General features: G+C 36.5%; 1 protein-coding gene across 3 annotated transcripts in view; it reads left to right on the top strand.

Moving 5' to 3' along the window:
- Positions 1-21044, top strand: part of HHIPL1 (HHIP like 1) — a 94225-nt gene that overhangs the window by 40653 nt on the left and 32528 nt on the right. For 2 of the 3 annotated variants that reach the window (XM_031953280.1, XM_031953282.1), the window contains exons 5-6: positions 2948-3074; positions 13310-13455. In XM_031953280.1, coding sequence (XP_031809140.1) covers positions 2948-3074; positions 13310-13455 — 273 coding nt within the window. The remainder of the gene's footprint in view (positions 1-2947; positions 3075-13309; positions 13456-21044) is intronic. The other variant, XM_031953281.1, reaches the window with a different exon arrangement.

The following is a 21044-nucleotide window of genomic DNA, read 5'->3' as shown; positions in this document are numbered from 1 at the left end:
AGGTTGTGACTTAGTTAGCTAAGTCTCAAAGTCATTATGTGTAAAAGACAGAATTTGAATCCAGCTCTTTTTTGCTTTGAGGTTAGCTCTTCAACCACTATATACCATTTTCCTCTCTTTTTCTTCTCTAGTTTTCCTAACAAAGATCTTTCTGGCTTTAAAATTCTGTGATCTCTTTCCATCCTATAGTCACTGATTGATGTCTTCCAGTGATGAAGATGTCACCATCTTCCAATGCAACATTCTCCAAGATTGTATAGTTATGGTTATTAAGTTCTTCCTTATTTTAACGTTAAATTAGATACTCTCCAGGTTCTACCCATTAGTAGTTGTGTCTGAAGAGGCCTAGCAAAACAAATTTACTCTTTGTTTTATTTGGGTGTGGTACAATTGAAAGACCATTGGATTTGGAATCAGAAAACCTGGGTTTGAATTCTGTCACTTTACTTTTTTGGGCCATATTTTTATCATCTGTTAAAAAAAATTGGATCATTAAAATCCCCTCTAGTTTTGGCACTAGGTGAGTCTGTGAAATATTTAAAGACAGAAATCAGATGTTTCTCAAGTCTTCTCATCTATGAGTTAAATATTTCCAGATCTTCAGCTGATCTTCCATGGAATAATTCTTTTGTTGAGCTCATCTTGTCCTAATTAATGAAGTTCCATTAATGAACATTTGGTCAGTTTTAGTACACAATTTAATATGTGGTAGTATTAAACTCAAATGGGGGAGATTACTGAAATGTATACAAGGATCTTTTCTGGCTGCACATTGACTTAGAAAGTCATGTATTAACATCATCAGTGTTCTATTGTATTTTTATTTATTTGTGATAAATATTTCCCAATTATATTTTAATCTGGTTGGGGGTGCTTGCCAATATGTTTGCCACCTCTGGTATAAAGAAACCCTATGTGCTAGTTGATACCATGACTATACTTTCTTTTAGTTTTTTAGTTTTAAGAGTTTTATATAGTCATTTCAATTGAAAAGAGCTATCATAGGATTGACAAGTCTTTTCTTCTCTAGGTTAATCATTCTGAGTTACTTTGAAAAATTCATATATTTCATAGCTTCTAATCTCACTATCCTGGTTGTCCTCTAGATCTTCTCTATTTTGTGATTCTCCTTTCAAAAATATGATACATAGTACAAAGCACAGTACTCCTATTGTAGGCACTGACCCACTAGGTACTAGGAGCTTTCCTAGAAATTATGATTTGGCAAGGAACAAATTCCTTCTATTCCCACTTTCCTTATTTAAGGGTGATAGGTTATGATGTACTAGCTACTAACTGAAGAAAAAAATAACAGAGAGCCCAATAATAGTTGCAAGAGACTAATATTACTATTTCCCAACCCTTGTTTTCAATTTTTTTCCCAATTGGAATTCGTCATGTCAGTGCTACTTTTCCTTTTTTCTCTTCTCAGATATTTCTTTGCAGAAAAGTCCTTTGAAGGATTTGGGATTGGAATTTTTTTCTAAATTATCTATTTTTTTTCCCTAAAATTTCCCCTAAAGACATAAGAGCTGTCACTTCTGAATAGAACAGATGAGTGCTTCCTGAGAGCATAATTAACTTTCTGAACCACAAAGATGCTACTGAGTATTTGGGCAGAGGAACCAAGCTCAGGTGAAGAGTAAGCAGAATTATCAGGGGATCGAGAGAGATCTTGTATTAAACTCATTTTTACCATATGATTCATGGTCCATTTTGGATTTTGATATTTTGGGATAAAAGATTAAGTTATTGGGCTGTGAGATGAAATTCAATATGCAGAATGGGCTTCAGAAGGTATTGGATATTGCTAACTCGGGTTTTTTTCAAGTCATTTCCGAAATCTGGATCCCTTGACCTCTGAATGTAAAGACCTATGACCTTTACATAGACTGCAGGGATAGAAAGGGGATTCAGAAAGGATGATCAAATATCAATTGTCAAGTGTCATCAATCCTGTGCTACCAAGTTGTTATTGGCCATGGATGTCCTCTGAGTCCAAGGTCTTATGCACTGATTTGTTTCAGACAAGCTGCTATGTGAGACATTCCCAGGGAAGGACATACACATCACAGGAGGATATAGACATAGACACACAAAGAAAGTTACCCAGAAATTTAAACAATCCAAAGCAAGAACACTCTATACCAAAGAGGTCTGTCTGTCTGTCTGTCTGTCTGTCTCTCTCTGTCTCTGTCTTTTTGTCTCTCTGTCTCTCTCTCTCTGTCTGTCTATCTCTCTGTCTCTGTCTCTCTTTCAACAGTTATATCCTTTAATCATTAAAGGTAAAAAGGATCATTAATGAAGGTGACTGGAATGTACTAGCATTGCTGTCTGCTTTTACTCTAAGAATATGTATAGGACAGTGAAGTTTTAACTCCCCTCCACATTTTCCCCTCTGCTGAATTTAACAGGCATTTTATTTTTATTCAACTTCTTTCACAGACTGTTCTTGTTCTTTTTTTTAACATATAAAAACCAAGATTTTTTTGTTGTTATATGCATACGTTCATTTCTTATCTATTTCCATATGACCATTAGATATGAAATATAAGATATTCAATAAGGTGGCTATTCCTTTAGGACAAAACCGCATCAGAACAGGAGTCCCTACCACAGCATCCGTGACAAATGCCTACTGCCTACTGAACTAGTCCATTCCATTTTTAACTAGTTTCACCTAAGAGCTGGCTAAATGACTAATTTAATTAAGACATCCTTATATTGAGCCAAAATTTTCTTTTCTTTTTTTTTTTTTTTAAATAACTTCTAATTACTCCTAGGTCTACCTTCTGGGTTCAAGCAGAGTAATCCTTTTCCCATGTGATAGCCCTTCCAATATTTCAAGCCATTCATTTTGTCTGGTCTACTTTCTAGGCTGGATGTAGCCCAGGTTGGTAGCCAAGTACATGAGAGAAAAACAGAAGCTATTTGTCTTCCCCTACAGATGATGTTCTTCCAATCTATGCATATCCACACAAGATGGGAAAGTCAGTCACAGGAGGCTATATCTACCGGGGCTGTGAGTCCCCTAATTTGAATGGGCTGTACATATTTGGGGATTTTATGAGTGGGTAAGTAAACATGCTGGTCAAGGCACTAAATTAACACCTTTGCTTGTATATGTCATCTGTTTCACCTGTTGCCTCATGCTGGTGCTTGTCCAAGTCTAACATTCAGTGTTCACCATAACTCTCATAAATACTGGAGATATTATTTTGATTTCTTTATGTGGTGATTTTTTGGGGTGCCTCTTATAGGGTCTAATAGCCATAGATCTTTCTCTCTAACCGACTAATGCCAGAAGTTCCATCATTAAGACACTGTTAGCAGAACAATGCCTTCTTGAGGATCTTCAGAGTGTGAATGGCTCTTATAATTTCATCCTTTTCCTGACTTAGTGAGACTGGTTGAAAAGGAAAAAAAACAATATTTCCTTTGTTCTAAGGTTTTGATAATTGTTAAAATGCACCCCCATTCTGAGATTCTAAAGTTCCTCGTTTCTATCCATGAATATAAATATATATATATATATATATATATATATATATATATATATCTGTTTGACCTAATTCCAGGAAATACCTATTGCCATAGAAACCTACATTACTAAAATATTTATAAGCCCTAGGTAAATGACTTATGTATTTCAAGCTGTTTTTTATACAGCTATCTTTGAAAACTTGGAAGGGCCCTAAGAGCATGCTAGGATAGCCTATAACCTGTGGTAATAAAAAGGAACCCTATATGCTTCAAACCACACTTAGTATGAGTTACGATTTACTGAATGGAAGGAGAAGACTTGCAAGGCAGACTTAGGTATGTTTCCAAATGCCCAAACCACAAAGCAGCCTATAGGATGATTCTACAATTCAGTGGTTATCAAGTGCTTGCTATGTACTAGACACAAAGCTAGATACTGAGATAACAAGACAAATTTGAAAAATTTCCTGCTCTCAAGGAGCTTACACTCTACCTGGAGGGAGGGGGATATAACATCATGTAGGCAGGTAAATGTAAGATAATTTGAAAAAGGGGAACATTAATAACTGGTGGGGGGAGAATCGGGGAAAGCTTCATGGAGGAAATGATACTTTAACTGGGTCTTGAAGAAAAAGATAGGACTTTGGATAGTCAGAGACTGGAAGAAATTCCAATTCTATGATTAGGTTATGATTTAGGCAAATGTATGGAGATGGTAATTGGAATGTTTATTTTGGAGGACCAGAGAAGTCGAGTTTTGTTTGCATGTAGGATAGATAAGAAGGCAGCTAGGTGACACAAGGGATAAAAATTCTGGCCAGGGAGTTAGGAAGTTCTGAGTTCAAATATGGCCTTTGATATTAAATCCTAGGCAAGGCACTTAGAACCTCTGTTTGCCTCGGTTTTCTCAACCATAAAATGGATACCATAATAGTACCTACCTCACAGGATTGTTTGGAGAATAAATGAGTTAATATTTGTAAAGCATTTAGCACAGTTCCTGGAACATAGTAGGCACTTAACAAACTGTTTCCCTTCCTATATGAGGGAAACTTATCTGGGGAGGTAGGATACTACCAATTTGTGTTGTACCTTAAGCATCAGGCTGAGAAGTTTCTATTTTGTCCCAGGTTTTTCAGTGGGGAATTTCATGATAAAAACCTGTGTCTTAAGAAGATTCATTTGACAACTGCATGGAGGATAGATTAGAGAGAGAGAAGATTGGAAGGAGGAGGTTATTGCCAGCATCTAGCTGAGATATAAGAGCCTGAACTAATGTGTTAGCTCTGTGAATTAAGAGCAGATGAATGTGAAAAACAATGGATAGAGAATATCCAGGAAGGAGAGGTTGGTCAATAATATTACCAGATTATATGATAACTTTGTTCTATATTTTAAAAGAATAGCAAGTTGTACAAACTAGATTTGTAGTTTCATGTGAAGTCATATTTTTAAAAAAATTCTACTATGTTATGGAAATAATTTGTGTTATTTCACAAATAAAAAAATGCAAGGAAGTCAAGAATATGAGGACTGAGAAAAGGCCATAAGAGTTATCATTCTTTGGATGATTAATAACCTTGGCAAGAACAGATTTTAAAAAATATTTTAAGTTCAGTTTTATTTTATTTATTTTTAGGTTCACCCACAACATAGCATTTCCACTCTTTCTGTTATTGTTTGCTTGGATTTTTGTTTTCCTTCTCAGGTTTTTTTTTTTTTACTTTCTTTCTAGATCTGATTTTTCTTGTGCAGCAAGATAACTGTATAGATATGTATACACATATTGGATTTAAAATATACTTTAACATATTTAACATGTATTGGACTACCTGCCATCTAGGGGAGGGAGTGGGGATAAGGAGGGGAAAAGTTGGAACAGAAGGTTTTGCAAGGGTCAGTGTTGAAAAATTACCCATGCCTATGTTTTGTAAATAAAAAGCTATAATAATAAAAAATAATTAATTAAAATTAAAAAACATAATTATTTTTAGATCCACATTCTCTTCCTCTTTTCCCCCCAAGAAAAATAAAATCCATTACAAACAGGTATGGTCAAACAGACAAATTGCCACATTGACCATATCTAACTCTATATATCTTGATCTGTATTCTGAGTCAATTACCTATCTCACCTAATTATGGGTTTGGGGTGGTTTTATAAGATGAGGCTTGGTAGTCTTGAGATGACTATTAGAGTTTTCCTTTAAGCTAGGGTATAGTTTATAGAATCTATACATGGAAATCATTGTTGCAAGATGAAAACTTGTGGTTTTGAGACCAGAATAACAACTTCTTAAGGAAGGCTGAAAAAGTTATAGAATATACTTATGGAAAAAATACCTACAACAAAATTTTTCAAAGATTAAAATATCTATGTCCCCAAATAATATTTTATCTACTATCAGCTTGTCTTTTTTTTTAATTTAATAGCGTTTTATTTACAGGTTATATGCATGGGTAACTTTACATCATTAACAACTGCCAAACCTCTTGTTCCAATTTTTCACCTCTTACCCCCCACCCCCTCCCCCAGATAGCAGGATGACCAGTAGATGTTAAATATATTAATATATAAATTAGATACACAATAAGTATATATGACCAAACTGTTATTTTGATGTACAAAAAGAATCAGACTCTGAAATATTGTACAATTAGCTTGTGAAGGAAATCAAAAATACAGGTGGACATGAATATAGGGATTGGGAATTCAATGTAATGGTTTTTAGTCATCTCCCAGAGTTCTTTCTCTGGGCGTAGCTGGTTCAGTTCATTACTGCTCCATTGGAAATGATTTGGTTGATCTCGTTGCTGAGGATGGCCTGGTCCATCAGAACTGGTCATCATATAGTATTGTTGTTGAAGTATATAATGATCTCCTGGTCCTGCTCATTTCACTCAGCATCAGCTCGTGTAAGTCTCTCCAGGCCTTTCTGAAATCATCCTGTTGGTCATTTCTTACAGAACAGTAATATTCCATAATTTTCATATACCACAATTTATTCAGCCATTCTCCAACTGATGGACATCCATTCAGTTTCCAGTTTCTAGCCACTACAAAAAGGGCTGCCACAAACATTCGTGCACATACAGGTCCCTTTCCCTTCTTTATAATCTCTTTGGGATATAATCCCAGTAGTAACACTGCTGGATCAAAGGGTATGCACAGTTTGATAACTTTTTGAGCATAGTTCCAAACTACTCTCCAAAATGGTTGGATTCGTTCACAACTCCACCAACAATGCATCAATGTCCCAGTTTTCCCGCATCCCCTCCAACAATCATCATTATTTTTTCCTGTCATCTTAGCCAATCTGACAGGTGTGTAGTGGTATCTTAGAGTTGTCTTAATTTGCATTTCTCTGATTAATAATGACTTGGAGCATCTTTTCATATGACTAGAAATAGTTTCAATTTCTTCATCTGAGAATTGTCTATCAGCTTGTCTTAATAATGAACTCCCCAAATAATATTTTGTCTACCACCTAATTGTTTTTTTCTTCCCTGACCAGCTACAGGGAGCTTACCCAAAATTAGAGTATAAGGACCTATCCTCAGAAGGGTACTTTGAAATTCTCCCTTTCTGCTGAATGGGCCCATCTGAATTCCCAATGCAGCGCTACCGTTATATAAATTATATTCCATATTAGTGTGATATATAGTTGTATGTCAGGTCCTTTCTCCCCTATCCTTTCTTCCCTATTGTTTGCAATAAAAGCTTTGTATTGAACTGATTTCTTTTGTTTTATCACCTAAGGTCACAAAATAATTGCTTTCCCCAATGTCTCTGGCTGACCCATAGGCCCTTCATTAGACAGAAACTAGGCCCTGAACAAGGACTTAATCTATTGACAACTGAACCTAGTCTGGGGGAGAATGACACTGTGAACCCAGTTATAGAAAGCAAGGGTCAATAGGACAATTCTATCTTCTTGAGAGGGATTTCCTTATGTCAGAGCATTGTAACAAATCAATGGGTAATATGTTTTGTCCTGAGTCCTTTGGGATTGTAGTTGGTCACTGTGTCAATTATATCCCAAAGATTTGTTGTTATTGCATATATTATTCTCCTGGTTCTCCTCACTCTGCCTCAGTTCATATAAGTCTTTTGACTTTGTGGAGCACTCAGCAGTCATTGTTGTATGATTTCTTCCAACTACATTTAACATCATAGGAGTAAATGTAACAGGGTATGAGCAATAATAGTGTAGGATAAGGAGCAACGATATGCTTAAACTTTACTAAGAAGGGAAAAAAGAAAGGCAAAAGCACAACATGGATTAGAAGAATAATTATAGAGTCATTAGAGGTCATGGTGAGGAGAAAAATGGTTCAAAAAATATGAGATGGAAGGCGAATTGGAAAAACAAGAGGTCAGAATCATGGCAGTAGCATAGATATGGGTCATGATAAAATCCTGTAGGTGGTCAGATTGGCTAAGATGACAGGAAAAAATAATGATGATTGTTGGAGGGGATGTGGGAAAACTGGGACATTGATGCATTGTTGGTGGAGTTGTGAACGAATCCAACCATTTTGGAGAGTAGTTTGGAACTATGCTCAAAAAGTTATCAAACTGTGCATACCCTTTGATCCAGCAGTGTTACTACTGGGATTATATCCCAAGGAGATTATAAAGAAGGGAAAGGGACCTGTATGTGCACGAATGTTTGTGGCAGCCCTTTTTGTAGTGGCTAAAAACTGGAAACTGAATGGATGTCCATCAGTTGGAGAATGGCTGAATAAATTGTGGTATATGAATATTATGGAATATTACTGTTCTGTAAGAAATGACCAACAGGATGATTTCAGAAAGGCCTGGAGAGACTTACACGAACTGATGCTGAGTGAAATGAGCAGGACCAGGAGATCATTATATACTTCAACAACAATACTATATGATGACCAGTTCTGATGGACCAGGCCATCCTCAGCAACGAGATCAACCAAATCATTTCTAATGGAGCAGTAATGAACTGAACTAGCTATGCCCAGAAAAAGAACTCTGGGAGATGACTAAAAACCATTACATTGAATTCCCAATCCCTCTATTTATGCCCACCTGCATTTTTGATTTCCTTCACAAGCTAATTGAACAATATTTCAGAGTCTGATTCTTTTTGTACAGCAAAATAACGGTTTGGTCATGTATACTTATTGTGTGTCTAATTTATATTTTAATATATTTAACATCTACTGGTCATCCTGCCATCTAGGGGAGGGTGTGGGGGTGTGGGGGGGTAAGAGGTGAAAAATTGGAACAAGAGGTTTGGCAATTGTTAATGCTGTAAAGTTACCCATGCATATATCCTGTAAATAAAAGGCTATTAAAAAAAAATCCTGTAGGTGACTAAACTGAAGTGAAGAAGTCTTAGAAGATGTAGAAGTTGATGATTAGGAAGCCAGAACATTAAAGTGAGGATCAAATGATCCTCTTTAATCCTATCATACACACACACACACACACACACACACACACACACACACACCTCCTAGAAAGAGGGCAGGGGATGAGATGGAGATCAAGAATATGAATCCAGTACTGAATTCCTTAAGAAGAGTTTGAATGATTTGGAGAGTAATGGATTATAGTCACAAGAAGCTAGACATTGTGATTGATATAGACAGATGAAGCAAACCCCAAAAGAGGAAAAGTTGCAGAGGGAGGATCTGTAAAGGTCAATAGGTAATAAAAAATAGAATGACTCCTCATGGTTCTAGGGCAAGAAAGGAGAAACTCACTTGTTTAGAAAGAGTGACCAATGATTAATACAGTTTTTCTGGAGCATGAGAAGATGGAATGAATATAAGATGAAAGGTCCAGAATGAAGGATAGCTTGGTAAGAGTAGAGATTCCAGAGAGCACAATGTAGTGAGAGGCAGAGGAGACTATGGGTAGGAATGAGAGTATTATAAATACCCAAATTGACTATAAAGGATATATGAAGTAAGATGCTGTCTGTATCCAGAGAAAGAATTGATAAATGGAAGTAGGAATAGAATAGTTTTACATATATGTATGTGTATAAAATTCACATATGTTTATATATATATGGATACATAGACATATATATTTGTGTTTAATGATGGCTATCTCTAAGTTGGGGAGATGCAGAGAGGAGGAAAGAAAAAATGGGAAAAAAGAACTTTACATGATAACTTTATTATATATTTAAAAGGAATTGCAAATTACTGCAAGATTTGTAGTTTCATGTACAATCTTTTTTCTTTCTATTTTACTATGTATTAGAAATGCTTGTTTTATTTTTTAAGCTCAAAATAAATACTTTTTCCTAAAAGTGAGGGAGGTCTGGGGGAAGAAGGCTATTCCCTTGAATGGACAATAGACATATACTTTCTATAGTGCTTCATTTAAAGAGAATTCACATACAACACCATGGTACAGCATGCATGGATCCCTCTTCAGTGGGTTGATTCAGATTGTGACTGAACATTTTCTTATCTGAAAGGCTATTATTCTGCAATGGGAAAGAGTCTTGGACTTGGGAGTTAGACAAGTATGCTAATGTTAGTATTCATACATATACAATTTACTCTCTCTAAGCTCAGTTTCTCTCTGTATAAAATGGAGATAATAAAACTTGTGCATCTTGCTCAAAGGATTGTTGTGAAGAAAGTATTTTGTGAACCTTTTGGTACTATATAAATGGATTATTATTTTCATGTGTCTTCATGTAGCCCTAAATGAGAAATAGGGAAAGAATTTATTAGTACCCAAACATCTGTGAGTAAAAAGGGAAACTGAGGACTTCTCAGGATAATAACCTTGGGTAATTCAAGACTCAGTACCAAGGATCTGTCAATCATTAGGCTCTGGGAAGAAGAGCAAACACTTGCTCTTCCAGAAGATAACATTCCAGAGGTAACCCCCTTGACCTTTATTCAACTGCTTAGAGAAGAACCTGACTAATTATTTAATGGCCTGGAGATATTTGAGAAGCCTTCAAACTGGCTAATCTCTGTTTGTTGATTGAGAAAAGCTTGAGGTAAACCAAAATCCTTAGTTATTTTAGAAATCTTTAACCCCTTTCTGGCTTAATTTATTACTTACCTCTAAGTAAATCTCCTTATTGTGAGGAATTATATGGTTTCTCATAAAATCATTAACAAGGTAGATTGAACCTATAACCTAAATTTTAATATATGAAAGTCTGATAAGTTTGGGAAAAATGAAACTGTACAAATATTACAATGGAGTGCTCATATCAGCTCAAAAGCATTTGCAAACATTGGAACAGGCTGACCACAATATACTTAGCCATACACATCTGCAGTAAGTCAACTAGATTGGCTTGACTAGAATTTAGCAAACCTTTGCTACTTCCACTTAAGTAGACAGTGAAAATTAACCAGATTGGGGGGGGGGGGGGGGGGGGGGAAACGGGACCATGGATTCCTGTGGTTTTTGACTATTTAAATCACCTCTTAGCCTTTGTAAAATTGGCTTTCCTCTCTCTGAGAACTCAGTGAGCAGACTGCCTGCTTCTCATGAGATTCTAATAAAACTTCTGATCTTCACTTTGAGAAGTCTCTGAGTAGTCATTTTGAGTCAGAGGTTTCCTTCCCATACATCTGGATTTAACTTGTTTCCTATGGCTACCTTACATAAACCTGATGTTTCAGGCAAAATAGCCTGACAAGTATTTTTTTCTCAAATTTCACATTTCCTTTCCTGTCTCTCCACCTTTGCATAGCCTGTCACCCATATCTGGCTCAATCCTTCTCCAGTCCCTACTAGATTCTCAGACTTTCTTCAAAATTGAATTCTAATGGTACCTCTGATTTTTTTTGATCTCTGAGGTTGTTAAGGCTCCTTCCCTTCTCATATTATCACTTAGTTTCTTATCTCTGTTTCATCCTAGTATAATAACAATATTATAATAATATATAATAATATATTGTATATTATATATAATAGTTAACATTTATATAGTACCAACTATGTGTCACTGTGCTAAATGCTTTACAAATATAATCTCATTTGATCTTCAATACAACCATGGGAAACAGAGGTTATTATTATCCCCATTTTACATATGAGAAAGCTAAAATGAACATCAGTAAAGTGACTTGCCCATGATCATACAGATAATAAATGTCTGAAACCATATTTGAACTCGGATCTTCTTGATTTCAGGCCTGGCCTGCCAACTACTGCCATAATCTAGCTATAAATATAAGCTCTTTTTTTTTGTTGTTGTTGTTTTGGCTTTTATATCCTTAGGGCCTAGCACAGTACTTTGCTCTGTCTGTTTTTCTTTCTTGAAGAAGACCATGATATCAGGGGGGTGATGGAAGTGAGGGAAGGCTGTTCAAGGACACCTATCTCACTTTCCCCTTGAAAGCAATCTGGTCCAGTGGTAAGATATAGGATGATTGGAGATGGCCATGGATGTAATGGGAGACTTTGGCTTTTTTAAGCTAAAATCTTAAATGGACCAGACCTTAAAATCAAAACCAATTTGATTTTAATTGGCCACCAGTAAATCCTTGGTCAAGCCCCATTTGGTCATTGTTTGGGTCCTGATTGACTCAGAATGTAAAGAGTAGTCATTTCAGTTTTGACTAGAAATTCTGAGGATCTTCCCCTCTCAGATTTCATTCATTTATTTATAAATGTATTTTTTGACAAGGTGAAAGAAGAGATTCTTTGACTCAATTTCTATTAGTCCTTGCTTTACCCTAAAGAGATAGTCAACAAGCATTTATTAAATTCTAATTCAGTGTGCTAAATGCTGGGATACAAAGAAAAGCAAAAAAAGGATTCCTGTCCCTTAGCAGTTTTAAATAAGGGGAGACAACATGTATATACAATATGTATACAGAGTAGATGGGTGGTAATCTGAGAGAAGAAGGCACTAACCAACTATAGCAGGGGAGATTTGCATTTAGTCTTGAAGGAAGACTAGGAACCCTTGAGGGAAATCATTATAGTTATGGAAAATAGCCATTGAGAAGGTATACAGATAGGTGGTGGAGTATCTCTTTGAGGAACTTAAGGTAAGCCAGAGTTACTAGAGTGTATGAAGAGAAATAAAGCCTTAGATGAGATCAAGGTAGCAATACCTAGTTTGAAATAAACTTGTGACAAATTCACAATGGCTGTTCTCCTTGCCAAAAGGGATATTTATTTAGGAGAAGAGATTATGGACAAAATGAAGATGTAAAATAGACACCAGGCTAACCCAAACGGGATTTGGCAAAGATGGTGTAGGCTATGGACAGATTTATAGGCAAAATTGTTTGTTATAACTTGTTTTACTGTTTAGATACAGTAAGTAGGGTTACCCAAGACCTCCACAAGGGGCAGGTCTGTAAACTTGAGCTGATCCCCATCATATCCTTCCTTGTTTGCCTCAGGGAGTAATCTTTTCAGTACTTCAGGTTTTCTCTGCCAACCCCACCTAGTGACCCACAACCTCATCGCTTAGAAGACTGGAAAGGTAGGAGGGGGCCAGGTTGCAGAGATCTTTAAATGTCCAACAGAGGCATTTATGTTTAATTCTTTGGATAATGGGGAGCTATGGGGAATTAGAGATTAGGGAAATGACATGGTCACATCTAAGCTTTAGAAACATCACCTTGGGAACAGTCAGATGGTGCAGTCAGGAGGACCTGTGTGTAAATCTGGCCTCAGACACTTACAAGCTGTGTGACCCTGGTCAAGTAATTTAATCTCTTTGAGGCAATCAAGAGTTGATGTCACATAGATTTGGGTTCCACACTTAGTTAGTGCCTTTTACTCTGTTCCAGACTGTGCCATCAGTGACTAGTATTAATGCCATTTGCTTTTCCTCTTTAGGCGCTTGATGTCACTCAGGGAGAACCAGGCCACCAGACAGTGGCAGTACAGTGAGATCTGCATGGGGCGTGGGCAGACATGCATGTTTCCAGGCATGATCAACAACTATTATCAGTACATCATTTCCTTTGCTGAAGATGAGGCAGGTAAAATCAAGTTTCACTGTAGTTTTAGCGACAGAGGCTGATCTTTTTTTGATATCTAGGAGTGGTTTGACGTATTTTATAGTATCTTCTAACAAAAAAAAAGAAGATAAAAAGAAAAATTATTGATGTCTTTAAAAGAAAATAAGCACAGAATTTCTCAATATGCCTTCTTTTACAACAACAATGAAGAAAAAAAAATAACCACCAGTTAAACAAATATGGCTGGCAGAATGACTATATTTATGTCTTTATCCAATAAAAAAGTTTCAGTAGAACAAGATATGAAGCCCAGATGCTATTTATAGGCTGGGTGGGAGAAAGTTGTTATTTTTGTGATCTTGGACAAATCATATCATATTTCCAAATCTCACTTTCTTTTTCTTTTTTTCTTTCTTTTACAATTTTTTAAAATTTCCTTTATTTTTTTCCCCTTGCTTTTTCTTTAAAGTAAAGGGATTGAACTATTATCTGTGAGGTCTTCTGGCTCTGACATTTTTCATTATCTGATAGGAGTCAGAAGACTTAGGTGCTGGTCTCCTTTTGGCATTGTGATTTTGGCAAAATAATTTCATCTCCCTTGTCTTCAGTTTCCTCAAAGAGAAAAGGAAATAACATGACTGGAAATCCTTTTGAGGCCTCTTCCAGGCTTGTGATTGTAAAGCATGTGTGGGATGGGTGCCAGCTCTCCTTACCCAAATTGATCAGAGACATCTTCAGATACATAGAGAAATTTATTTGGTCCCTGCAGAGAGAGGCCCAAGCACACCTGGGAGGCATCTTGGCCTCCAACAAGATTTAATGTTTGACTCTTCTGCTGTAGAGGAAACATGGTATACTAGAGGGAAGTACTGGACTTAGAGTGGGGGTTCATACTCAGGTGTGATATTCAGTAGGCACCACTTGAGAACCTTAATTATCCCTGAGTTTGTTTGTTTTTTAGTCTGTAAAATGGATTCATGTAGAGGACCACAGATATTGGGGAACTCTGAGAAAAGTATACTTGAAGCAAAGATACTTACAGCAAGATGTTAACTCAGTGTGATTAATGAGATGATGGTTCTCTAGTTCACATATACTTAGTACTTAGCATAGTGAAATGGTTCTCTAGTTCACACATACATAGTGTGCTGTAATGATGTAATCATACTGAAGTATTTAAGGGCTGAGAGGAGTGGAAATGAGACATTCCATCTTTGATCATCCTTCTGGTGGCTCTCCTGCCTCCTCCACTCTTCCACTAAGATCAAGGCTAGTCCCAAGATCCTCCAGAGAACTAGTCTGGACATTACAGATTCAAAACAAGAGAAGTGATAAAACTCCTCTGCTTTGTTGTGGTCAGAGCACATGTGGCATACTGAGTATAACAGAATGTAATACTGTTCTATTTTTTCATTTTATTATTCTATGTTAGAAAGGATACTAAGAAATTGGAGCTCATGCAGAGAGGAGTGACTAGAATGATACAAAGCCTAGAGAGTGTTATAAAAGAAATAAGGGAACCGAGGGTGTGCAACCTAATAAAAAGAAGATTTGTTAGGAACCAGAGTGAGGGATATGAGAGTTGTCTTCAAGTATCCAAAGGGACATCATTAGAAGAGAGATGTAATTTATTTTTCTTGTCCCCAAAGGACAGAACATAAAAGCAAGAGGGGAAATGAAAAGAAAGCAAATTTTTCCTTGAGATACAGAAAATGTTCAATAATCAGAGCTGTTTAAAGGTGGATGTCTTTAAGTAGTAAGTAGTGAGTAGTAGTCTTTAAGGTAAGAATCACCTGTTGGGAATATTAAAGAGGGGATAATGATTCTTCAGGAAACCTATGGCTAGTTGCCCACTGAGGTCATTTCTGGTCCTGAGGTTCTCTGGAATAGTTTTGTGGGATAGCGATACTTTCATGAGCTACCTAATAGAGTTGTCTTGAGGAATAGACTTGGAAAATCAATAACGTGTTTTACAGCTATTATAAGATGACATTACTTAACAGAAATCTTCTCTGAGAGATTTTTATCCCAGATAGTAGAGATGGGTAATTCATCTCTACCCCAATTCCTCTACAATCTCCCTTCTTGCCCCCTTTTAACATTTGGTCCAATTGGGGATGAAATTTATGTTCATGGAGAGAGAGCAAAGCTTCTTAGACAGGATTAGATCCAGAATGTTGGCTTCTATCATTAGCACCCTGTCTGGGCCAAGTAAAGATGGATGGACACCTGGAGAATAACTAAGACCTAGGGAAGCATAAGACACTAATATTACCAAGGCCACAGACTTCAGTAGTTGGGTGTTTTCCGTGTGAGCACTTGAGCCCAATTCATGTGCTGACTTTACTAATGCAAAGATTAAGAAATGAGAACTGAGTCATTTTCTCCAAAGGACCAGGACCAAAGAGTTCATGGCTATGCTAATTAGGCCTATAAATTGTGCCTAGTACAAATGAAGGTCTTTTCCAGCTGATTAAGACAATCATCCCTTTAAATAGCTGGCAGTGCTTTGTGCTAATTAGGCTTAACACTTGTACATAATTCCTCCCACAGGCATTTCTAGACCTTTTCCAAACTGTCCAGGCAAGACTCCAGAGGATGCCTGTAAGAGCTGTTTGTCCTGTCTTTTATGACTGAAGAGGCTGAGATGAGGGAGGGTCATGAGTCTCCTGTGTTAATACCAGGAAGAAACTATGAGGGCTTGTGTTCTATGCTTAGAGTCATCTCTGAAATATAATTATTTATAATTGTGGGAAAGGGGGGTTAATTTTGATGTCTTAAGACAAAAAAGAGGAGAAAGATGGAATGATTAAGCAATAGGCCTGTCTTAGAGATAGGGGATTGGGTTAGGATTTGACCTGTGGCCAGGATTAGGGTCAGTTTGTTATTCTCGAATAGAGGTTTTTTCCTTGTGCTAAATTACCAGATGGGGAAAAAATTTTACTTTTGAGTTTCTTAGCTTTTTGCTTTAGTGACAGTCTCTTTTACAACCCCATAAAGCGACTCAGGCTAGAATAATAATATACAAGCCCATAAATCAGTAGGGATGTAAATATCTTGCATTGTTGTTGTTGTCTTAAGTGAGGAAGGACAGATCTAAAGAAATTATATCCAGAGGCTACCGAGTACAGACACTGAGGTAAGGAGATAGGTAATAATGAGGAAATGGCTTTTTGTTTGGTTGCTTTCACTCATTTATTTATTCATTTATTCAATTATCTATTGATTTATTTTACTCATCCATCTGTTTATTCATACATTTATGTATTGATCTAGTTATTCATTCATTTATTTGTTATTGATTTTTATTATTATTATTATTCCCATCTCAAAGGGGCTGGAAGTATAATAGTCCCAGTGGCTTGAATTCAATACTGACCTTTTTCTGATCTGGGCCAGTTCACTTCTTAGAAGATAGTCTGGGCTATACTCCTCAAGGGAGTTAGCCATCTCCCCAAGGGCTCACTAAATTGTACCAGACTCAGGGTGGACACTCAATAGATTTCAGTCCTACTGTTCTTCATAACTCCTGAGCTCAATGTACCTACCAGATTCGGCCTTTCTCAGTAGCATAGTCTATATAAGTTTATATCACTGTGCCTCACCTCAAAGGACCATATATTTTAATAGGGAAACAATATGGAAATAACTAGGTATATATAAGATCTGTATGGAGTAGATGGAAAGTACTCTGAAAGGTGAAGACACTAACAATTAGGACAGGGCAAGACCTTTTGCTGATGATGAGCTTTGAGTGTCATTTTGAAGGAAGCCAGGGAAAAGAAAGTGAAGGTGAGGTAGGTAGGAGACCAGTCTAGGTGTGGGGGTCCAGAAATAGGAGTACCATTTTTGAGGAATAATTGAATTTAGAATGATTGCATGGAGGGAAGTAAGGTATTTGAAGAACACTATTAGAAAGAGCTTTATATGCCAAATGGGAGTTTCTATTGAATCCTAGAAATTATAAAGAATCACTGGAGTTCAATGAAAAGACAAACGATATATCAATTATGCATGTGAAATCATACAGAATATATTTCCTCAATAACTATATTACAAAAAAAGACAAGAAAAATAAAGAAAGTCAACAACTTATGCTTCAATTTGCATTCAAATTCCATCAGTTCTTTCTCTGGAGGTGGATAGTGTTTTTCATCATGACTCCTGGAATTGTTCTGGACCACTGTATTGCTGAGAATAGCTGTCATTTTACAGCTGATTATGGTATGATATTGCTGTTAGTGTACAATGTTCTCCTGGTTCTATTTTCTTTGCTTTGCACCAGTTCATATAAATCTTCCCAGGTTTTTCTGAAATTATCTTGCTTGCCATTTCTTAAAGCACAGTAGTATTCCACACAATCATATACCACAACTCATTCATTCCTTAATGGATGGACATCTTTACATTTTTAATTCTTTGCTATCCTGGTTCATTTTTTGTCTAATATTCCTTTCCAGGAGCCTGTCCTGAATTATCATAAATATCCCACCTAAAAAACTTGGGTATCCCCAAAGTCTTTGTCTTGGGCTCATTTTCCTTCTCTCTGACTCTCTAGATCATTAGTATCAAAGTCAAATAGAAACAGGGGTCATTAATATGTACTTAAGAATCCTAATGACCTACATATTGGTTTAGTTTTTTTTAAATGTAATCATTATTTTTTATTGCATTCTTATTTGTTTTATTAAATATTTCCCAGGTGCATTTTAATTTGGTTCTCGCGTATTCAGGAGTGTTTAAGGCCATATGTAGCTGCTAGAGGATCTATCCAATGTCCATCCACTTTCTATTCTAGATGATCTCATAAGTTTCCATAATTCAGTGATCATGTGGATGTAGTATATTCTCATGGTTTGTAGAGCTTGCTCTAATTATACTCCTGAACTTCAATTTTATATCTCCCATTGCTCTTGAACATCCACATCTGTATTGGCATCTCAGATTCAGTGTTCAAAATATCTTTCCCTCCTGAATCCCTTCCCCCTTCTCCAAGGGATAAGGAAGCCAGTATCTTTCCAATCATCAATAATTTGTAACCTCATACTTATCTAGTGTCCAGAACAGTGCTTGACACAGAGTAGTTACTCAGTAAATGCCGGTAGATTGAATGATACATGACTTTTCTTTCTTAATCATGTATCACATTCAATGCCCAAGGCTTATTGATTCCTCTTCCCTGGAATTTCTTACTTTCATCTCCTTTTCTCTTCTCAACCACTCCCCTAATTTAGGTATTATAGCTTCTCACCTGAACTATTGTAATAACCTCCTATTTTGGTCTCTCTCCTCTACCATCTATTTTCCATACAATTGGCCAAATAATCTTCCTGAGGAACAGAAAATGTTAGTTCCTTTCTTGAAACACTTTAGGAATTCTCCCATAATCTTTGGGATAAAATCCTAGCTCCTTAAACTGATATCTTTGATCATTTGGAATCTGACTCCAATCTTAATTTATGACATTTTTTGCCTACCCTCACATCCCTTTTTTTTCCTTCACTTCCTTTTAGATGCTTTATGCTCACATTAAGCAACTACTATCTGTCCCCCAAACTCAACTGGCTACCCCTCCACTTCCATATCTCCAACAAGCCATGCCTAAAAGGACCTGCTTGCCATTTCTATCTTGCAAATTCTTACCTTCCTTCAAGGTTTAGCATAGATTTCAACTCTGTGAAGCTTCTCCTGATTCTTCCTTCCCCAATTTTTAGGGGATTTTCTCCCTTTCAATATACTTTGTATTTGCTTATTTGAATACTTGTTGTGTCCCCTAGTAGAAGAAAAGCTTTCTTGAAGGGATAGACTATCTCATTTCTGTTTCTGCCTCCAGCATTTAGCATAGGGTTTTATATATTATAGATAGTTGATAAATGTTGAACTGAATGTTCAGATCTGCAAAGTATTAATTTATTTTTGGCAGCTGTGTAAAAGATAAATGGGAGTTGTGGGACAGGGAAGGAGACACTAGAGATAGGGAAACTAATTAAATAATTGAGACTGGATTGGGATAGTTTAGATCAGTGCCTGTCTGAAGGCAGGGGGATATATTATTTGACTTGTCAGAAATCTCTTTCCCTTTTGCTGACTGTCCTAAACAGCTCCTCCAGCATCTGCATAAACACAGCTGCATAATTGATACTGTTGGGGTGTGTGTGTGTGTGTGTGTGTGTGTGTGTGTGTGTTACCCACAGTCTCGTGCCTTTGCCCATAGCTCCACACCTCACCTCCTCAGTCAGTCATCATACTCGATACTTACTCTGCCCATCCTTGTACTGAACAATGTTTAAGGAATTCATTATAATTCTGGAGACAAGGTTAATACTCTGAAACAATAGCAAACAATACCAGACAGTATATAATTACCTAACTACTAAATTGCATAGGATAGCCTATTCACAGTTGCTCAAAAATAGAATGGATTGCCTCAGAAATTCCCCATTCCTGCAAATGTTCAGGAAGCCAGAAGACTAGACATTCAGAATGTTGGAAAGGATAGATCATTTGATCAGAAAATATCCTTTCCAACATTCAGGATGTTGGAAACATCCAACATTTCAGGATTTTCTGAATTTTTCCTGCTCTTTTACAGTGTAGAAGAAAGAATAACAGGATGAGGAGTCAGAAATCTTGAGTTTGAGAGAATATTAAAGTTAGTGAGGAAAAGGGTTTAGAAGAAGCATTAAAGGAATATGGCACGAAGTATGAGTGTGCCATTGACTAGCAGGTTAAATCTATAGAGGAGTTTAGCAGACTAACCAGAGGGAGAGAAAACCACATAGTGGACTTTGTCCTAAAAAGGGCTTAGCAAAAGTCTTCATTATAAGCACATCTTTTATAGGGGAAATATAACCTTGGGATCTTCTCAGGGGACAAAGGGAAGTACAAGGAAAAAGTTGGGGAGATAAGGGATGTATTTTCAGATATTGTAATTGTCTTAAAGATATTCTGTGAAAACTTGGTTCCTATCAGAGCTTAATAAAACAGTCTGGAAAGTTCCCACCATAGGTATCCCTAGAGGTAGTTTAAAGATGCCATTCAAGGTTATCTGGGCACATTATGGTTGCTTTAACTGTGGTAATAAAACAGTCTGGGAAACTAAGTTCACAGGATGAGTATTTTAGTATTTCCTGAAAATGGGAGAGAATAAACTGATTTTGGTATTCACATCATCTTGAATAGCAGGCCTTTTATCAAAGAAATTTTCTGCAAAGACTTCTTAGTCAATAATTTTCCTTCTATTTCTGACTTTATTGATCATATTTATATAAAAGCTTTCAAATTTCCTCTAATCAAATTTGGTTCTATTAGATCACTTCTCTATTTCTTTTCTGCGTCATCATCCATGTCATGCTCTCTATTTATGGGTGTCCCACAGAGGTTCTGGTTTGGACCCGGATCTCTTCTCTCTTTATACTACTTAACTTGGGGGTCTCACTAGTTCTGATTGATTTAATTACCATCTCAGTACTGATAATTCTCAGTTCTGCTTTTCCTGATATAACCTCTTCTGCTGATCTCCAATCTTACATCTCCAACCACCTTTTAGACATCTCAGAGTAGATGTCTAGTAGACATCTTAAACTCAGTGTGTTTAAAATTGAACTCAT

This window comes from Sarcophilus harrisii, chromosome 2 (genome assembly GCF_902635505.1).
Source record: "Sarcophilus harrisii chromosome 2, mSarHar1.11, whole genome shotgun sequence".
In the NCBI taxonomy this organism is placed as follows: domain Eukaryota; kingdom Metazoa; phylum Chordata; class Mammalia; order Dasyuromorphia; family Dasyuridae; genus Sarcophilus; species Sarcophilus harrisii.
Note: the sequence above shows the minus strand (reverse complement) of the source record. Positions and strands in the feature narration are given on the sequence as shown.